The 18,961-nt window shown below is 41.4% G+C and overlaps 1 protein-coding gene across 1 annotated transcript; it reads right to left on the bottom strand.

Moving 5' to 3' along the window:
• Nucleotides 1–13,206: 13,206 nt before the first annotated feature.
• On the bottom strand, nucleotides 13,207–14,334 carry LOC141589839 (uncharacterized). The gene is made up of 2 exons (XM_074410461.1): nucleotides 13,768–14,334; nucleotides 13,207–13,671 (listed from the first exon to the last, which is right to left on the bottom strand). Exons 1-2 carry the CDS (start codon nucleotides 14,332–14,334, stop codon nucleotides 13,207–13,209), a joined length of 1,032 nt encoding a protein of 343 aa, XP_074266562.1.
• Between the last annotated feature and the right edge of the window lie 4,627 nt (nucleotides 14,335–18,961).

The raw sequence follows: 18,961 nt of genomic DNA, 5'->3' as shown, positions 1-18,961 counted from the left end.
ACGTAAATATGGCAATTTTATGGTACTTTTATGGTACTTTTATGACAAGTTCGTAGCGAGTTTAAAATGGTTGTTGGTTAATTTCGTAGTATTTACTGTGCAATTGTGTAACACCCCTAATTTCCATAATATAATTCTATAATTTATTTTCCCATATTTTATATTTTATTTTTTCGGGAAAATATCCATTTGTCGTCTTTTGGGCTCGTTGGGCTCGAAAAACGGTAAAGATCCGTTTCCTCCTTGAGTCTCACGTGAATCTTAGTGTTGATGGGTGAATTTTGGGCCTAAACCTAGAATAAACCCATGAGTTTCTCTATAAATATGATGGGAAACCAAACCCTTGCTCTTCTTTTCTCATAATCTCACAAAACCCTAAACCTAATTCTCTCCTCCTCTCTTCCTCCTCGTGCCGCGCGCCACCCTGCCTAGGGTTTCGTGCCATCCTCTTTTCTTCTTCGTTCTTCATCGTTCTTCGTGCTTAGATCGATCCTACTTCTTGGATTTATCTATCTTCTTCGTAAGTTTTATGTTTTCGCATAGTTTTATAGTTTTATAGTTTTTATATATAGTTAGTATATTTATTAGATTCGTTATCTTTGGCACGTGATGATTCATAAAGGCGTGGAAGTTGCTCCTGGAGAAGACGTTTATATCGTTGAAGACGATCTCTAGGGTTTATTTGCTTAATAAGGTAACTAGGTGTTTTCTTTTAATTGTGTTTATGCCAATTGATGTAATTAATATGATTTAATGATTGTTTTGCATGATTGGTACATGTTTGATTGTTTATTACCATGTTAATTATGTTTTCACATATTTGTATATGTTTTAATGTATTAATTGTGTATCGTATGTTGGTTATGTGTTTATTATGGGTGTCATGAGCGCAATTAGGGTTTCCGAATCAAACCCTAGTGGCGGCATGACGGCTGCCAAGAGTTCTCTCCAAAGTTATAGCTAAAGCTAGTGTAACATTGATGATGATTCAAGTGTTATAGCTAAAGTTAATACAACTTTGGGTAGTTACTCTAGTTATGGCCGAGGCAACTATAACATTGAAGTACGAGATAAGGTTATAGCTGGAACTAACGTAACCTGAGATTTATGGCTCAAGGTTATGGTTAATACTGGTATAACTTTGTGTTTCATGTCAAGGTTATAGTTGAGGTAAGTGTAACTTCAAGTCGTATATGTTGAAGTTATAGTCAAGGTTACTATAACCTCGCATCCAGAGTTTATGTTATGGTTATGGTTACTATAACATTGAATGATTAATGTTAAGGTTATGGCTAAAGTTACTATAACATTGGTTGCTTATACTTGTTTCATATGTTGTATTATGTTCAACGTGTTATGTCCTTGTGTTTGCATATATCTTTGGGTTACTCTTGTTCACATGATAAGTAGGGTAGTCAGTTATACTATCTGATGAGTTGAGCCGTGATGTTGTTCACGCATGTTAGTAATGTCAGTTATACTGTGCATTTGTTTATTGGTTGGTTTGAATAGATGACGGTAGTATCGGTTGTATACTATCGGAATGAACAAATGCTACCCTTCGGGGATTGGTGTATGGTCTATGGTCGGGGGGTAACAGAGGCAGTGCGTTATTCGCTCTGGTCCCCGAGTGTCGTTCGGTTTACCGAGAGTCTGGCCAGGTCTTAGACATATAGGCAGTGGTTATACGCTATATATAGTACCTTGGAGGCAGTGCGTTATACGCTCCACACCGATGGAGGCAGTGCGTTATACGCTCCATCAGTTAGAGGCAGTGCGTTATACGCTCTAACGGCGTTCGCTCTATTCGGCTATGCTTTAATGATAGCTTCGTGCCTTCTGTTGTTGTGGTTTGTGTGTCGCCATGTTTGCTATGCTTTAATGCTAGCTTTGTGCCTTTCATTGATGTAGTCGTTTGTTGCTACTAGTCTTGTAAGTGTTCATGGTCTAGTGGTTGCATATGGTCTAGGTTGCATGATTGCATTCGTCCAAGGTTGATAAGTCGTGGATAGCTTTGTTGGGTTTTTCATGGGCATAGATGATCTCATATGTTTACTGGTTGTACATTTCAGTTGTTAATGATTGTTGGTTATATTCAATTGTTGTAAACATGACTGGGAGAGCATCTAGTTACTCCCGACTGATTGTCGACCCCCTTTTCAGGTTGTTCAGTTTGATGCTGTTTGGTTGATGCTTGCTTGGGGAATGTGCAAAGCGAGCTTAATAATAAATAGGAGTTTGCTTTAAGTTTTAAGAACCTTTTGAATAATGTATTAGTTTGTTTTGGATTTAGTAGCGAACCGGATTGGTCAGGTGTTTCCGCCACCTTGACCCTTTTATCAGTATCGTACTCTGATATTCATTTTATATAAGTTTTTCCTTTGTTTTATAATCCGGGTTACAGCTTGGTATCGGAGCGAACACGCTCCCAACTCTCGCTTAGTTGATGACTAAAATAAATGACCTAGTTAATGAGTGAGAGTAAATGGGGTAGAAACCAATAGGATTGGTTGGTTTTTCTTATAAAGTGTATGAGTAGTTGTTTGGAGTGGTACTTAGGTTCTACCACTTATAACGAGATTTGGTTCTTGCAGATGGTGCGTAACGCTAATGGTGAGACCGATGCTGACCGCATCAGGAGACTAGAGGCCGCTTTGGCATCTATGGCTGAAGGTTTCACCAACCACCTCAACAACAACAATAACAACAACAACAACAACAACCATCCGCAACCGACTGTGTTTGATCGCTTTGCTCGTCACCGTCCTCCGACTTATGATGGTGCGAATGATCCTACTGCTTTGGAGGCTTGGTTTCGAGAGATCGAGAAGTTGTTCCTCGCTACTGGATGTCCTGAGGATCAGAAGGTGGATATCGCCACCTATTATCTGAAGGACGAGGCCAACAACTGGTGGGCTCTTGCTAGAGCTGGTCCGGAAGTTCAACCAGGATATGGTTGGGCACAGTCTTCTCTGAAGCGCCAAGAAGAGGTTTTACCCTCAAGAGATGCGCCGCGTAAGGAGCAGGAGTTCCTTCGTCTACAACAAGGTTCCATGACCGTTGAGGAGTACACCAACAAGTTCGTGAAGTCATCACGTTTCGTTATACGTAGCTATGGACGAGGTTTCAAGGACTCGTCGCTATGAGAAGAATCTAGCTCCTAAAGTCCGGACTGCTATGTCTGGCATTTCTTCAACTTCTTTCCAGCAGGCTTACGATCGTGCTCTTAGTATCTATGATTCTGTCCTTGCTACCGAGGTTGAGGAGAGTGCGAAGAATAAGTCCATGAAGAGGCCTTATGTTGCTCCCAGTTCTTCCCAGAAGAAACAAAAGTATGAGGCTCGTCCGGATGCTCCGCGTGATCAAGGTCAAGCTAAGAAGGATTGGACTTGCTTCAGATGTGGAAAGGCGTACCATCCGGGTACGAACTGCATATCCGGTACTCCGCTTACATGTTATACCTGCAAGGCTCCGGGACACAAGTCGATCGATTGTCCCCAGAAACCAAAGACGGAAGCGCCGAAGGTTGATGCTCCGAAGACCGGCCGAGTGTTCGTTATGAGTCGTGCCGAGGCGCGATGCTAATCCGATGTGGTTCCGGTACCTTTCTCGTTCACTCTTTATCTGCTTTTGTTCTTTTTGATACGGGTGCATCGATGTCTTTCGTATCCGAATCCTTTTCCGTCCGTGCTGGACTCTCTTCTTCTTCATCCGTTCATACCTCTATATCCCTTCCTACGGGTGAGATTGTTTCTTGCTCCGTTCTTTTTCAAGGACGTACTCGATGTGTGCGGGCGATCCTTCCTGCCGATCTCGTTCAATTCAAACTCGGAGAGTTTGATGTGATTTTAGGTATGGATTGGTTATCTCGCTATGATGCTAGGTTCCTATGTCGTGATCAGAAGATCGTGCTTAAGACTCCTACAGGTTCGAGAGTTTCTTATCAAGGTGTTAGGGTTACACCTACGGTCAAGTGGGTTTCTGCTATGAAGATGGTTAACATGAGTAGAAAGGGTCATCAGATCTATCTGTGCAGTGTCCATGGTGTTTCAGTTGAGCCTAAGCTAGAGGATATCCCTGTGGTTAGGGAGTTTCCTGATGTCTTTCCTGAGGATCTACCTGGTATTCCTCCTGAGCGAGATGTAGAGTTCTCGATTGAGTTGCTACCTGAAACTGGTCCCATTTCGAAAGCTCCTTATCGTATGGCACCAGCTGAGTTACAGGAACTCAAGAAGCAACTTGAGGAGATGATCGATAAGGGTTTTATCCGACCGAGTGCTTCGCCGTGGGGTGCTCCTGCTTTGTTCGTCAAGAAGAAGGATGGTAGTATGCGGTTGTGCATTGACTACCGTGAGCTGAACAAGGTTACTATCAAGAATAAGTATCCTTTGCCGAGGATCGAGGATTTGTTTGATCAGCTTCGTGGTGCTAGTGTGTTCTCGAAGATCGATCTGAGGTCAGGTTACCATCAGATTCCAGTTAGGAATGAGGATATTCCTAAGACTGCCTTTCGTTCGAGGTATGGCCACTATGAGTTCGTGGTGATGCCATTTGGGTTGACGAATGCACCTGCCGTTTTCATGGATCAGATGAACCGCACTTTCAGCGAGTATTTGGATAAGTGTGTCGTGGTGTTCATAGACGACATACTGATCTACTCAAGAGATGAGGCTGAACACGAGAATCACCTTCGTGTTATCTTGGAGACTCTGCGTAAGCAGAAATGGTATGCTAAGTTCTCAAAGTGCGAGTTTTGGTTAAAGGAAGTTACCTTCTTGGGTCATGTGATATCTGGCGATGGAGTTATGGTTGATCCGTCGAAGATCCGAGCCGTGGTTGATTGGGAAAGTCCAAAGAATGTGAACGAGGTTCGGAGTTTCCTTGGATTAGCTGGGTATTATCGTCGGTTTGTACATGATTTCTCTAAGATTGCGAGACCGATGACTCAGTTAATGAAGAAGGAATCCAAGTTCATTTGGACTGAGGCTTGTGAAGCTGCTTTTCAGGAGTTGAAGAAAACGTTGACTATCGCTCCTGCGTTGACTCTACCAGAAGAGGGTGTTGTGTTCGATGTTTTCTGCGATGCGTCGAAGTTTGGGTTGGGTTGTGTCTTGATGCAGAAGGGTAAAGTTGTGGCTTATGCTTCCCGACAGTTGAAAGTTCACGAGATCAACTATCCGACTCACGATCTTGAGTTAGCAGCAGTGGTGTTTGCACTTAAGCTGTGGCGACACTACTTGTATGGAGTCTCTTGCAACTTTTATACGGATCATAAGAGCTTGAAGTATATCTTCACTCAGAAAGATCTTAACATGAGGCAGAGACGTTGGTTGGAGTTGCTTAACGACTACAAGATTGAGCTGCAGTATCATGAGGGTAAGGCAAACGTGGTTGCCGACGCTTTGAGTCGCAAGGTGTGTCATGCTATGAGATCTGTGTTGGTGTTACCTGATGACTTGAGTCGAGAGTTCCAGAAGATGAGCCTTGAGGTAGTTCTTCCTGGTACTTTAGATTTGAGTGCGATGGTTGCTGAACCCGAGATCCTCCATGAGATCCGAGTTAAGCAAAGAGAGGATGAATACCTAGAAGGAGTTCGAGTCGCTATAAGCGAAGGACGTGCCAAAGACTTCGACGTTGGACCTGATGATGGTCTACGATTCCATGGTCGTTGGTGTGTGCCTAGCTGTGAGGTCTTAAAATGTAAGATTCTCAAAGAGGCTCATAGTACTCCCTATTCGGTTCATCCTGGTGGTGATTAGATGTATAAGGATCTGAAGCTAAAGTTTTGGTGGTCGGGTATGAAGAAAGAGATCGCCGAGTTTGTGAGTCGTTGCTTGGTTTGTCAGAAGGTCAAGTTCGAACATCAGAGACCTGGTGGTCTACTGAAACCTTTGGAGATTCCCACCTGGAAATGGGATTCGATTTCGATGGACTTCGTTATTGGTTTGCCGAGGTCGCCGAGAGGAATGAATGCGATTTGGGTCGTGGTTGATCGTTTGACTAAGGTCGCGCATTTCATTCCGATGAAGGAGACTTGGAGTCTCGAGGAACTAGCGAATGCTTATCAACGAGAGATCATTCGTCTTCATGGGGTTCCTAAGGATATCATCTTCGACCGTGATCCGAGGTTTTGTTCTCAGTTTTGGAAGAAGCTTCAGTTGGCTTTGGGTAATGAGCTTAAGATGAGTACGGCTTTTCATGCTGCAACTGATGGTCAGACTGAGCGTACGATTCAAACGCTCGAGGATATGTTGCGGGCTTGTGCTTTGGAGTTTCAGGTTAGTTGGGAGAAGAGTTTACCGCTTGGAGTTCTCCTACAACAACAGTTATCAAGCTAGTATTCAGATGGCTCCGTTTGAGGCACTTTATGGAAGGAAGTGTCGTAGTCCTTTGTGTTGGGACGATTCTAGTGAGGCTGTCGTTCTTGGCCCAGAGTTGGTTCAGGAATCGATTGAGCAAGTGAGGTTGATCCGTGAGAAGCTTAAGGCAGCCCAGGATCGACAGAAGATGTATGCAGACTTGCGGCGTAGGCCGATTGAGTTTGAGGTCGGCGATAAGGTTTTTCTTAAGGTTTCGCCGATGAAAGGTGTTAAGAGGTTTGGGCTTAAGGACAAGCTTATTCCTAAGTACATTGGACCGTATGAGGTGCTCGAGCGAGTTGGCGAGGTGGCCTATAGGTTGGCTTTACCTCCGAATTTGTCGAAGGTTCACGATGTGTTCCATGTGTCGCAGTTGCGCCGTTATCGCAGTGATCCTTCTCATGTTCTACAGGCTGATGTTATCGAGGTTGAGCCTAACCTAACTTATGAGGAACGTCCTATTCGCATTTTGGAACGTCAGGAGAAGAGGTTAAGGAATAAGGTTGTACCTTTGGTTCGGATTCTGTGGAGGAGTCAGAAGTTTGAGCAAGAGACTTGGGAAACCGAAGCGTCTATGCGAGAGAAGCATCCATATCTTTTCGAGTGAGGTAGTTCTCTTATCAAGTTTCGAGGACGAAACTTCTTTTTAGGGGGTTGGATTGTAACACCCCTAATTTCCATAATATAATTCTATAATTTATTTTCCCATATTTTATATTTTATTTTTTCGGGAAAATATCCATTTGTCGTCTTTTGGGCTCGTTGGGCTCGAAAAACGGTAAAGATCCGTTTCCTCCTTGAGTCTCACGTGAATCTTAGTGTTGATGGGTGAGTTTTGGGCCTAAACCTAGAATAAACCCATGAGCTTCTCTATAAATATGAAGGGAAACCAAACCCTTGCTCTTCTTTTCTCATAATCTCACAAAACCCTAAACCTAATTCTCTCCTCCTCTCTTCCTCCTCGTGCCGCGCGCCACCCTGCCTAGGGTTTCGTGCCATCCTCTTTTCTTCTTCGTTCTTCATCGTTCCTCGTGCTTAGATCGATCCTACTTCTTGGATTTATCTATCTTCTTCGTAAGTTTTATGTTTTCGCATAGTTTTATAGTTTTATAGTTTTTATATATAGTTAGTATATTTATTAGATTCGTTATCTTTGGCACGTGATGATTCATAAAGGCGTGGAAGTTGCTCCTGGAGAAGACGTTTATATCGTTGAAGACGATCTCTAGGGTATATTTGCTTAATAAGGTAACTAGGTGTTTTCTTTTAATTGTGTTTATGCCAATTGATGTAATTAATATGATTTAATGATTGTTTTGCATGATTGGTACATGTTCGATTGTTTATTACCATGTTAATTATGTTTTCACATATTTGTATATGTTTTAATGTATTAATTGTGTATCGTATGTTGGTTATGTGTTTATTATGGGTGTCATGAGCGCAATTAGGGTTTCCGAATCAAACCCTAGTGGCGGCATGATGGCTGCCAAGAGTTCTCTCCAAAGTTATAGCTAAAGCTAGTGTAACATTGATGATGATTCAAGTGTTATAGCTAAAGTTAATACAACTTTGGGTAGTTACTCTAATTATGGCCGAGGCAACTATAACATTGAAGTACGAGATAAGGTTATAGTCAGAACTAACGTAACCCGAGATTTATGGCTCAAGGTTATGGTTAATCTTTTGGTATAACTTTGTGTTTCATGTCAAGGTTATAGTTGAGGTAAGTGTAACTTCAAGTCGTATATGTTGAAGTTATAGTCGAGGTTACTATAACCTCGCATCCAGAGTTTATGTTATGGTTATGGTTACTATAACATTGAATGATTAATGTTAAGGTTATGGCTAAAGTTACTATAACATTGGTTGCTTATACTTGTTTCATATGTTGTATTATGTTCAACGTGTTATGTCCTTGTGTTTGCATATATCTTTGGGTTACTCTTGTTCACATGATAAGTAGGGTAGTCGGTTATACTATCGATGAGTTGAGCCGTGATGTTGTTCACGCATGTTAGTACAAACAACATTATACTTGTGTATTTGTTTGTTGGTTGGTTTGAATAGATGACGGTAGTATCGGTTGTATACTATCGGAATGAACAAATGCTACCCTTCGGGGATTGGTGTATGGTCTATGGTCGGGGGTAACGAGAGGCGGTCGTTATACGCTCTGGTCCCCGAGTGTCGTTCGGTTTCCGAGAGTCCGCCAGTCTTAGACATATAGGCGGTGGTTATACGCTATACATAGTACCTTGGAGCGGTCGTTATACGCTCCACACCGATGGAGGCAGTGCGTTATACGCTCCATCAGTTAGAGGCAGTGCGTTATACGCTCTAACGGCGTTCGCTCTATTCGGCTATGCTTTGATGATAGATTCGTGCCTTCTGTTTCCGTGGTTTGTGTGTCGCCATGTTTGCTATGCTTAAATGCTAGCTTTGTGCCTTTCATTGATGTAGTCGTTTGTTGCTACTAGTCTTGTAAGTGTTCATGGTCTAGTGGTTGCATATGGTCTAGGTTGCATGATTGCATTCGTCCAAGGTTAATAAGTCGTGGATATCTTTGTTGGGTTTTTCATGGGCATAGATGATCTCATATGTTTACTGGTTGTACATTTCAGTTGTTAATGATTGTTGGTTATATTCAATTGTTGTAAACATGACTGGGAGAGCATCTAGTTACTCCCGACTGATTGTCGACCCCCTTTTCAGGTTGTTCAGTTTGATGATGTTTGGTTGATGCTTGCTTGGGGAATGTGCGAAGCGAGCTTAATAATAAATAGGAGTTTGCTTTAAGTTTTAAGAACCTTTTGAATAATGTATTAGTTTGTTTTGGATTTAGTAGCGAACCGGATTGGTCAGGTGTTTCCGCCACCTTGACCCTTTTATCAGTATCGTACTCTGATATTCATTTTATATAAGTTTTTCCTTTGTTTTATAATCCGGGTTGTTACAAATTGTATAGTAATTTTTAATTGTGGAATAAATAGCATGTTGTTATATCTTATTTTCAACTAATTGTTCATTATGTTGTCATGAGAATTGCATGTAGTAGCAATTAGTAGAGTCGTTGTTAGTAGAATTGTATTGTGTGGTTGAAGTAATAGAGTAGAATGAATGAAGTGTTGTTGTGCATCAGTAATTGGACTGTCATTTTGAGTGTTTGTATCTGTTAGTTGTTGGCAAGTAATGGATGAAAGAATAGCCTGATAGTTGTGTTGGTTTACGTTTGACTAATATCAAGAGATGAGTACAATTAATAATCAAGTTAGCTGTCTTTGTGTGCAATGTGTAATTGGTGATGCAATAGGAAGTCAGTGATCGATGGGGAGTCGTGTTGTGTGATTTGTGCCAAGATAGATGATGATAATGATTGATGAACACGCATAGCGGGATGGTATACCTAAGCGGTTGGGTTGTCATGTGTCGGATAAACAGTGATGGTTATCTTGGTTCCTTGACCTTGTATTGCGGGGGAGGATGAGTTGAACTTCGGGTACGAAGTTCTTTTAAGGGAGGAAGACTGTAATACCCGTCCTTTTAGGGACCCGTTGAACGACGTGGTGAGCTTTGGTTTGTGTGGTACTCGATCTAGCTGAGGCTACTCGATCGAGTAGCTTGGGAGCTCGATCGAGTAGAGGTCACTCGATCGAGTAAGTTAGTTACTCGATCGAATAACGAGGTTGCAGCGGGGAATTATAAATCGTATATCGTGAAACCCCAAATCATTTCCCCACTTCTTTTTCCTAAACCTAGATGCCGTCACCTCTTTTCTCCTTCGCCATAATCCCCTTCCGTGAGGCCTCAGAGGATGCTTACACCATGAGGATGGGATGCTTGAGTTGGGTAGCGGTCTTGACGCCGGATTGCTTTGTATAGGTATGTTACCATCATCATCGTCGTTGTCGTTGTTTTCAGTTTGGTTGGTAGTGGTAGTAATAGACGGTTGTATTGATTGTATAGGTGGTTTTCATGGTTGGTTGATGTCTTGTGATCGGACGCGGAATCGCTACGGTTTGCTAAAAGTAGGTTCGCCTACTCAGTACTGTTGATTGTCTAGAGTGTCTATTGGTGTTGTTTGGTTGGTGTAGAGTCAGTATTACTGATTGGTTGTGGTAGTTTTTAATGTTGTGTTGGTATAGTACTTGGTGTTTGTTGTTGTACAGCTGATTGTGATTATTTGTCTGTGGTTCTTGAGGTGAGCCCTCGGCTGAGTGGAGTCACTTACGGGAGTTGCTTCACGCCGTTAGTTCGCCCTCCGTGGAACCCGCCACGGGAGGGGATGTGCACATTAAGGAACATGGGTTTATCGCTTGGATAGATGAGCGGGGCTTAGGTGGGAACGGCTGCGGTCCCCCACTAGCAGGACTGGACCTTCGGGCAATCAGAGATGTGGTGTGTGTGTTGTTGTACTTATGTTGTGTCTGTTGTTGTATATTTGTTACCTCAGTTGTTGACCTAGTGTGGTTTTGTTGTGTTGTTGTTTCTGTTGTGTCTGCCGTGATCCACTATAGTGAGCAGTCAGTCTTAGCAGGTTGTTGTTTGGACCATAGCTGGGTGCTTGGAAGGACGAGTCTATCACGAGTCACGACATAAGTAGTTCATATAGTAGATTGTGGTTTTGAGTTGTATACTTCATATCGTCGGTTGGTTGTAAATCACTTTTAATATAAATTAAACGTTCTTTTATCGACATTTGATTATTACTGTCCTCGGGCAACCGAGATGGTAACGCCCTTATATGCTAGGGAAGGTCTTGTTAAGGCTTCTTGGTATATGAGAGTGTTACAGTATCCCAGTACTGGCATGGTGGTTGTTTGATAGCGTCTCATTCATATCATAGTCATGTTGCATACTCACACATTTTATTAATTGAAATTGAGGTGTTGTGTGTCTGTGTAATTGTCACCTATTTACGAGGTGGCAAGTGTCGATTCATATGATATTTCCGATCATATGGGGAGCAGGTTGAGTACAGGTGTTGCTTGTTGACATGATCAGGATTCGGGTTGCGCTACGGACTTTGGAGTCGAGTACATAGCCACTAGGTGGATGATATAGTCATAGACGAGTTGTATTTCATTTATTCATTTGTTTACGTTTATGTAATCTCTAAACTTGTTATTTTTTTTTTGCTAAAATGTCAGTTTTTTCATTGATAATCAGCATATACACATACAATTTTGGAACAAACTTGTGCTAAAGTTTACATCCAATGCACCTTAGCTAACCAAAGTCTATCCTTAGGGAGAATAGACTTGTTACAACATATTTGAATTCTATTGCGAAGTGAAGTAATAATCTGCCTAGCCACCATGGACGGACTAATCAGTCTATGATGAATCCAAGCTTCATTCCTTTGCAGCCACACAGAGTACCAGATTGCAAGTATAGCAGCAGTGGTCACATTCTTCCTCAGTCTACTCCATCTCCTCCTCTTAACCTGCTGAAGCACATTTACAGAGCTGAAATAAGCTCCTAACGAATTAGTAACCAACTGCATCACCTTCATAGTGTAGACACAATCCTGGAGCACATGGGTATGAGTCTCAATAGCCAAGGCACATAATCAGCACAGGTTGTCAGCTACAACATTATAATCATATAGTTTGTCCTTCATCCTCAGTGCCTGATGTGAAAATAACCAAGCAATGAAAGAGTGTTTAGGAGCAGCTAGAGCACACCAGACAGGCTTATACCAGATGACTTCCTCATTCCTTTCTCTTAACCAATTGTAGCAACCCTTAACAATATAGATTCCATCATTCCTATCAGTCAGATAGCCTTGCTTGATAATGTCCCTCACCTAACATTATTTCTTCCAGTGCCAGCTAATAGCAGTGGAAGGAATGTATTCAAGCCAAAGATTATCCTTAATATACACGTGATAAACCCACTGAACCCACAGCTTATTAGGTTTGGTTGTAACCCACCAGGCAAGCTTGCCAACAGTAGCAATATTCCAAGTTAAACTCCATTTCAGGCCCAACCCTCCTTCCTTCTTGGGAGAGCAAACCTTCTGCCATGCAAGCAAAGGTGCCTTATTGTACTCAACACCACCTTCCCATAAATAATTTCTACAAATAGCATCCACTCTTTTAATAACTCCTTGAGGCAGAACAAACATGGACGCCCAATAAGTATGCATAGTAGATAACACAGAACTTACCAGGGTGAGTCTACCTGCAAAGGAGAGTTTCTTAGCACCAAGACTCCTCACTCTATTCACTATTTTATCAATCAAGCTTGCACAATCTTTGATTTTTAATCTGCCTGCTGTAATAGGAACACCAAGGTACTTAAAAGGTAAGGTACCCTCTAAGAACCCTGAGATAGACAAAATTTCATGCTTCAGACCACTCTGCACCCCATTAAAATAAGCACTGGATTTCTCAGGATTCATCTTCAGCCCAGAAGCATTAGAAAAGGCAGAGAAGGCCCTTAACAGCAGCACCATAGATTGAGCATTACCTTTACCAAACATCAACAAGTCATCCGCAAACATCAAGTGAGTGAGCTTCATTTGTTTGCAAAGAGGGTGATAACTGAACTGCAACTTTTCAGTAGCACAAGCCAATATTCTGCTTAAATATTCCATGCAGAGGGTAAATAAGTGAGGGGAAATGGGGTCTCCCTGTCTTAAACCCCTCCTGCCATGAAAAAAGCCAAATGTTTCTCCATTTATAGCTAGACTGGATGCAGCACTAGATACACACTCCATCACCAGATGCTTGAACTGATCAGGGAAATTGAAGGCAGTAAGAATATCTCCCAGAAACCTCCAGCTAACTGAGTCATAAGCCTTCATTAGATCCATCTTAAACATACATCTTGAAGAGCAAGCTTATCTATTATAAAGTTTAACCAAATTCTGACAAATCATGATGTTTTCAATAATGCTCCTGCCTTTGATAAACCCTCCCTGATTCATACTAATCAATTCAGAAAGTACCTTAGCCAGCATATTGCACATAAGTTTAGAAATGCACTTGTACAACACATTGCAATAGGCTATGGGCCTGAATTGAGTAACAGAGTTAGGCATTTTGCATTTGGGAATCAAGGTTAAAGTTGTGGCATTAATTTGTTTAAGGAGCTTCCCAGTGGCAAATACATCCATTATGGCCGCACTAACCTCATCCCCTATAACTGACCAGGAGTCTTTGAAAAAGGAGATAGAATACCCATCAGGGCCTGGGGCTTTATGGTCAGGTATAGAGAATATAGTAGCCTTAATCTCCTGAGGAGTAACAGAAGATATCAGTTGTTCCCAGTGTTGCTCATTGCAGACCTTCCCTCTTTTGATAATCTGATGGTTTACAGGATCATTGCTCACCTCAGTACCTAAGAGGTGCTGGTATTATTCTAGGAAGGAATCCTGCACCCCTTTGGGATCAGAATGAACCCTACCATGCATATCCTTAATAGTAATGATATGATTCCTCATAAACCTGGTTTTAATGATTCCATATAAGTATTTGGTGTTACAATCTACATCCTTAGTCCATGCAATCTTAGCTTTTTTACTAAGAAAAAGGGCACATGCTTGCTGTAGATCTTTAACCTCCTCATGTGCTTGCTTTTCTTTAACTAACCAGTAAACAACTCTAGGATCATCAGCTATCTTACTTTGAATATATTCAAGATTCTTCAGAGCTCTAATAGTGCAATTCTCAATATCATCAAAATGATCCTTGTTGAATCTTCTCAAATGGGACTTCAGTTGCTTTAATTTGTAAACCAGTTTGAACATCTTTGTCCCTTCAGCAGAGCACTGCCACCAACTCATAAGATTATGAATGAAATAAGGTGACTTGCCCCACATAGTGTAGTACTTAAAAAGTTTCCTATGAGTCCTTTGTTGACTGGCACTCTGGATTAGACAAGGAGTATGATCAAATGTACCCTCAGGAAGAAAATTAGCATACATATCATTCATCTCCACACTCCAATCAGCATTAATAAGCACCATGTCCAATCTACTATAAACTCTAGTAGCAAGGTCCTGCTTATTATTTCAGGTGAAGTATGAACCAATAGCAGGCCCATCCACTAGAGCACATCTATCCAAACACTGCTGGAAATCATCAATCTGAGCATCCAAACTTTCACCACCAAGCCGTTCAGAATGAGATAAAACGCAATTAAAATCACCACAAACTACCCAAGGCCCATTGATATTACCAGCAAACTTAACTAGTTACTCCCAAAGAGATCTTCTCTCAGACAAGTCATTAAAAGCATACACCATAGATAAAAAAAACCCCTTATTAGTGCTAATTTCAGAAACTCTCATGTTGATACATTGAGCTGAATAGTCAAGGAAATCTACCTGAAAGACATCAGGGTTCCAAACAATCCATATCCTACCACCCTTATGCCATCTATTATTAGTAGTAATGCTCCACCCATCAACTAGAATACCATTTAAACTATTTAGAGACAAAGCTTTGATCTTTGTCTCAAGGAGCCCAAACAAACCCACCTTATTCATATGCATAAACCATTTAACATGTCTTTGTTTTGTAGGATTATTAAGGCCCCTAACGTTCCAAAACCCAAAGTTATACATTCCCCACCACCTGGTGAGGAACACTACCACTTACCCCAATTCCTACCTTGGGTGTTGTAGAACCATTCAGAGACTCCAAAAAGGTATGTTAGCCAAACCTATGAACTGTATAGCCTCCATCAGCCAATTCTTGTCTGCTCAATCTAATAATAGGCCTGATTGGAGCAGGACCAGAACTATATGTGCCAGCCTTGCTCCAGACAATAGGTGTTTCCAACTGAATCTCAACTGGCTGCTTAGAAGTAACAGGCTCAGCAGAGATAGTAGAACTACTAGCTTCCCCTGGAACTACAGTTTTAGCAGCTTGTTTAGGCCTCCAAATTTTAGCCCCCTGTCTTGCCCTTAACAGGAGGCACTTGTGCTTGCTTCTTAGCCTTCATACAATCTGCAGTACCATGGCCTAAGCCTTTACAGACAGCACACACCAACGGCTTCCATTCAAATTCCACATCTATAATAATAAGGTTACCTTGTTCATCAAGAAATTTGACCTTATCAGGGAGGGGAGAACCTATTTGTATTTCAATCATAACTCTTGCAAACCCTGGTCGAGTTTTGTCCTCTGTGGCTACATCACACTTAATAAACTCACCAATCAACCCTGAAATCTTGCCAATCCCTTTACCCCGGAATTTCAATGGTAGTTTGTGTAATCTAACCCACACTGGAACAGATTTGACCTCATGCTTAATTAACTCAACTTCAGGAGACCAGGGCTTAACTATAAGAGGCTTGTTATCAAACAGGAAGTGCCCCTGTTTTAACACAGCATCTCTAGCAGGTCTCCTCTTAAAACGAACTAAGAATACACCATTAGGAAGAAATGAGAGTTTATCTACCTGATGGTTAACCCAAAGTCGTCTAATAAAACCTTCAACTATTTCCCATGGAGGATTCGCTCCTAAAATGAAACAATAGACGGAGTTCTTCCAATAATCCATCTCCACCTTAACCTCATCAGCAGTGAATTGCAGAAGACCTACAGCTGGAGCCTCCACAACAACTTCTTCAGTAATAGGCACGGCTGGAATATTGTCATCAGGGAGGGGCTCATCCTCAACTAAAGTTTCCAAATTTAGCGCCGGAACACCCACCACTTCATGAATACTTTTTTCCTTTCGATTATCAGTAGTAGATGGACCCTGTTTACTCCTGGTTAGAGCTGGAAATTCTTCCAGGTTAGAACGAGACAAGAGATCAAATTTATTGCCATTTTTTGAAGATTTTTCTGTGTAATTTGCGTAGAAGACGAAGAAGATCGGGTGTTTCTTGCGGCGGCCGTCATTATTACAACTTTCAGATCCCTAGGTATTCTATTTTCCTCACTTTTTTGTGTTTTTTCTGATTTTCTCTCACTTTCTCTTTCTATCTCTAACCCTCATATTTTTCTGTTTTTTCCTCTTTAACTTGTTATTTATATAAAGAGTTTCTTAATTGTAATTCCGATTTCAGTGCCTCGGGAAACCGAGACTGTAACATTCCCTAATTACCTTGGCCGGGTAAGAAGTGAGTGATACATTACCAGTCCCTCCACTATCTTTCGTCTCGATTCCCTGTGTGTGGTTTTCACTCGGGTTGCTTTTCCCCTCGGGTTGCTGATAGTGTCGTCATTCTTGGCCTTTTCATGGTGGGGAGGGGGTATTAAATAGGTCCCTCGTAATCGTGATCTTGTACGCTTTCACCTTATCCTCGGCTAGTATTTTCTTGATGAACGTCATTGCTCGGGCCTCTTAGTCCGGAGTCATCTCATCAATTTCATCTTCATCCACGTCATTCTTGACAATAATCGTGGTATCTTCTCTTTTAGGACCCTTTCCCGGTCGTTGGCCGATCTCGATGATAAGCGTGTTGTTTTAGCCTACCAAACACATTTATAACTCAACTAGTTCTAGTGACTTTGTGAGTGGGAGATGAGTTTTCAGGTATTGGGAAAGTTTTTTATGGGTTTCAAGTGGTGTTAGTTCCTAGTGATAGTGAAGGGAGATGTAATAGAGGACTAGTAGGCCTTCGGTGAGGGCGTCGACAACGAGATGTGTGATTGGCATGGGTAATTGTTCAGGGCACGACGTTAGGTGGTGGCAAACATTGGTGGCGGAAAGGTAATTTGGTAGAAGGCGGCAGTAGTAGGAGCTAGGGTGGGAGGCCACGAGATCTAGTTGCCAGAGGTTGGGTATGACATGGTGATGCAATGGTCGTGAGAGTTAGAGTTATAGTTAGACTTAGAGTTAGGGTTGGGGTTGGGGTTGGGGTTGGGGCTGGGGCTGGTAGTGCGTGGTGAGTGTTGGGTAGTGGCCAAGCTGGTGAAAGTGATGTTCGGTAATTAAGGGAAAGAAAATCCCATTTTTCCGAGGGGTAAGGGGAAAGGACGTAGAGGGATTTAGGGGTAAGGAAGGGGCAAAGGAGAGTAATCCCCTATTTACTAAATGAATAGGCGAAACTCCAACTTTTCCCACCTAAAACATATTTCCTAGAATAGTACTTGGTTTTTTTAGCATATACTATAGGTGTGGATATGATAAGTTATAAATGGATATAATCTTTTGTATTTAAATACCAGATTTATAACATTTAATATTTCACATTCTGCACAAATTTATCTCCGATCTTTTTAGGATAAGGAAATTCTTTTTTTACAGAACTTATTGATAAAAATTTATTAACTTTTTATGATAAGAAGTTGCGGCTAAAAAAATATGGTATTAATAAATATTTGCCAAAACTCATTGACTTTTTATGATAAAAATTTGCAGCTAAAAAATATGTTATTAGTAAATATTTTTAAATTAACATAATTAATTTCTCGATAAAAAAACAAAAAAAACACTCATTTTATTAATTCTTACGATTTAAATTTTTATTTATTTTTCTAATCAGAATACATTAAGGAGAAACATGAAAAATAATTAATGAATTGTTAATTTAAATTCTATAAATAATAGACTAAAAAGTAAAACTCTATAAATACCGTGCATTCATGAAAAATAAGTGAATTGCACAGGGTCTATATTAGTAATTCTATAAATACCGCGCATTCATTGTGCGGGATCTAAACTAGTTTGCTACCACCAGAATAATTCGGATGAAAAGAAGAAAAATATATAATAATCTCGTATTCTGGTTACACTATACAGAATATACACCATTCGATTGTCACCAAAAAAAAAATACACCATACGATAAGAGTTAATATCCATGACGGCTTATGAGATGGCGTCGGGACAACAGATGAATTTTGATAAAACGACGGCGTCTTTTAGTCGAGGGACGGGGAGGTTGAGAAAGGAACAGGTGGCTCACGAAATGGGTGTGCGTGTGGTTGATAACCCGGGTAAGTATTTGGGATTGCCCACGGTGCTAAGCCATTCTAAGCAGGCCCTTACGAGTCTATTACGAGATAAACTAAGCAAGAAATTGCAGGGGTGGCGAGGGATGTTACTTTCGAAGGCCGGTAGAGAAGTCTTGATAAAGGCAGTTGCCCAATCAATCTCTACCTACGCAATGAGTGTCTTCAAACTCCCGAGTGTTTTTTGCGAGGAATAGCGATCGTTGGTCTCAAGGTTTTGGTAGGGCTCGGAAAATGGGAAGCGCAAGATTCCATGGATTGCTTGACAAAAGCTCTGTAGGTCGAAACATCTTGGTGGTTTGGGGTTTAGAGACTTTCATAAATTTAACATGGCAATGCTCGGAAAACAAGCATGGAGGCTTTTAACGGAAACAGACTCACTTCTTGCTCGTCTGCTAAGGGCGAAATACTATCGAGGAAAGTCGTTCATGAAGGCGGGATTAGGACATAATCCGAGCTACACTTGGAAAGGAATATGGGAAGCCAAAGAGGTGTTGAAGAAGGGTGCCTTGCGACGGATAGGAAATGGGATGGGTACTAAAATATGGGGTGATCCTTGGATTCGAAGCTCAAACTCGGGATATGTGCTATCGCCTAGAGTGAATGGGGAAGAGGATTTGATGGTCTCTAATCTTATTGCAGCTGATGGGAAGTCGTGGAATATGCATAAGGTACGCTCACTTT

The sequence above is a fragment of the Silene latifolia genome, chromosome 7, assembly GCF_048544455.1.
Source record: "Silene latifolia isolate original U9 population chromosome 7, ASM4854445v1, whole genome shotgun sequence".
NCBI lineage: Eukaryota > Viridiplantae > Streptophyta > Magnoliopsida > Caryophyllales > Caryophyllaceae > Silene > Silene latifolia.
This window is presented reverse-complemented; position numbering and strand designations above follow the sequence as displayed.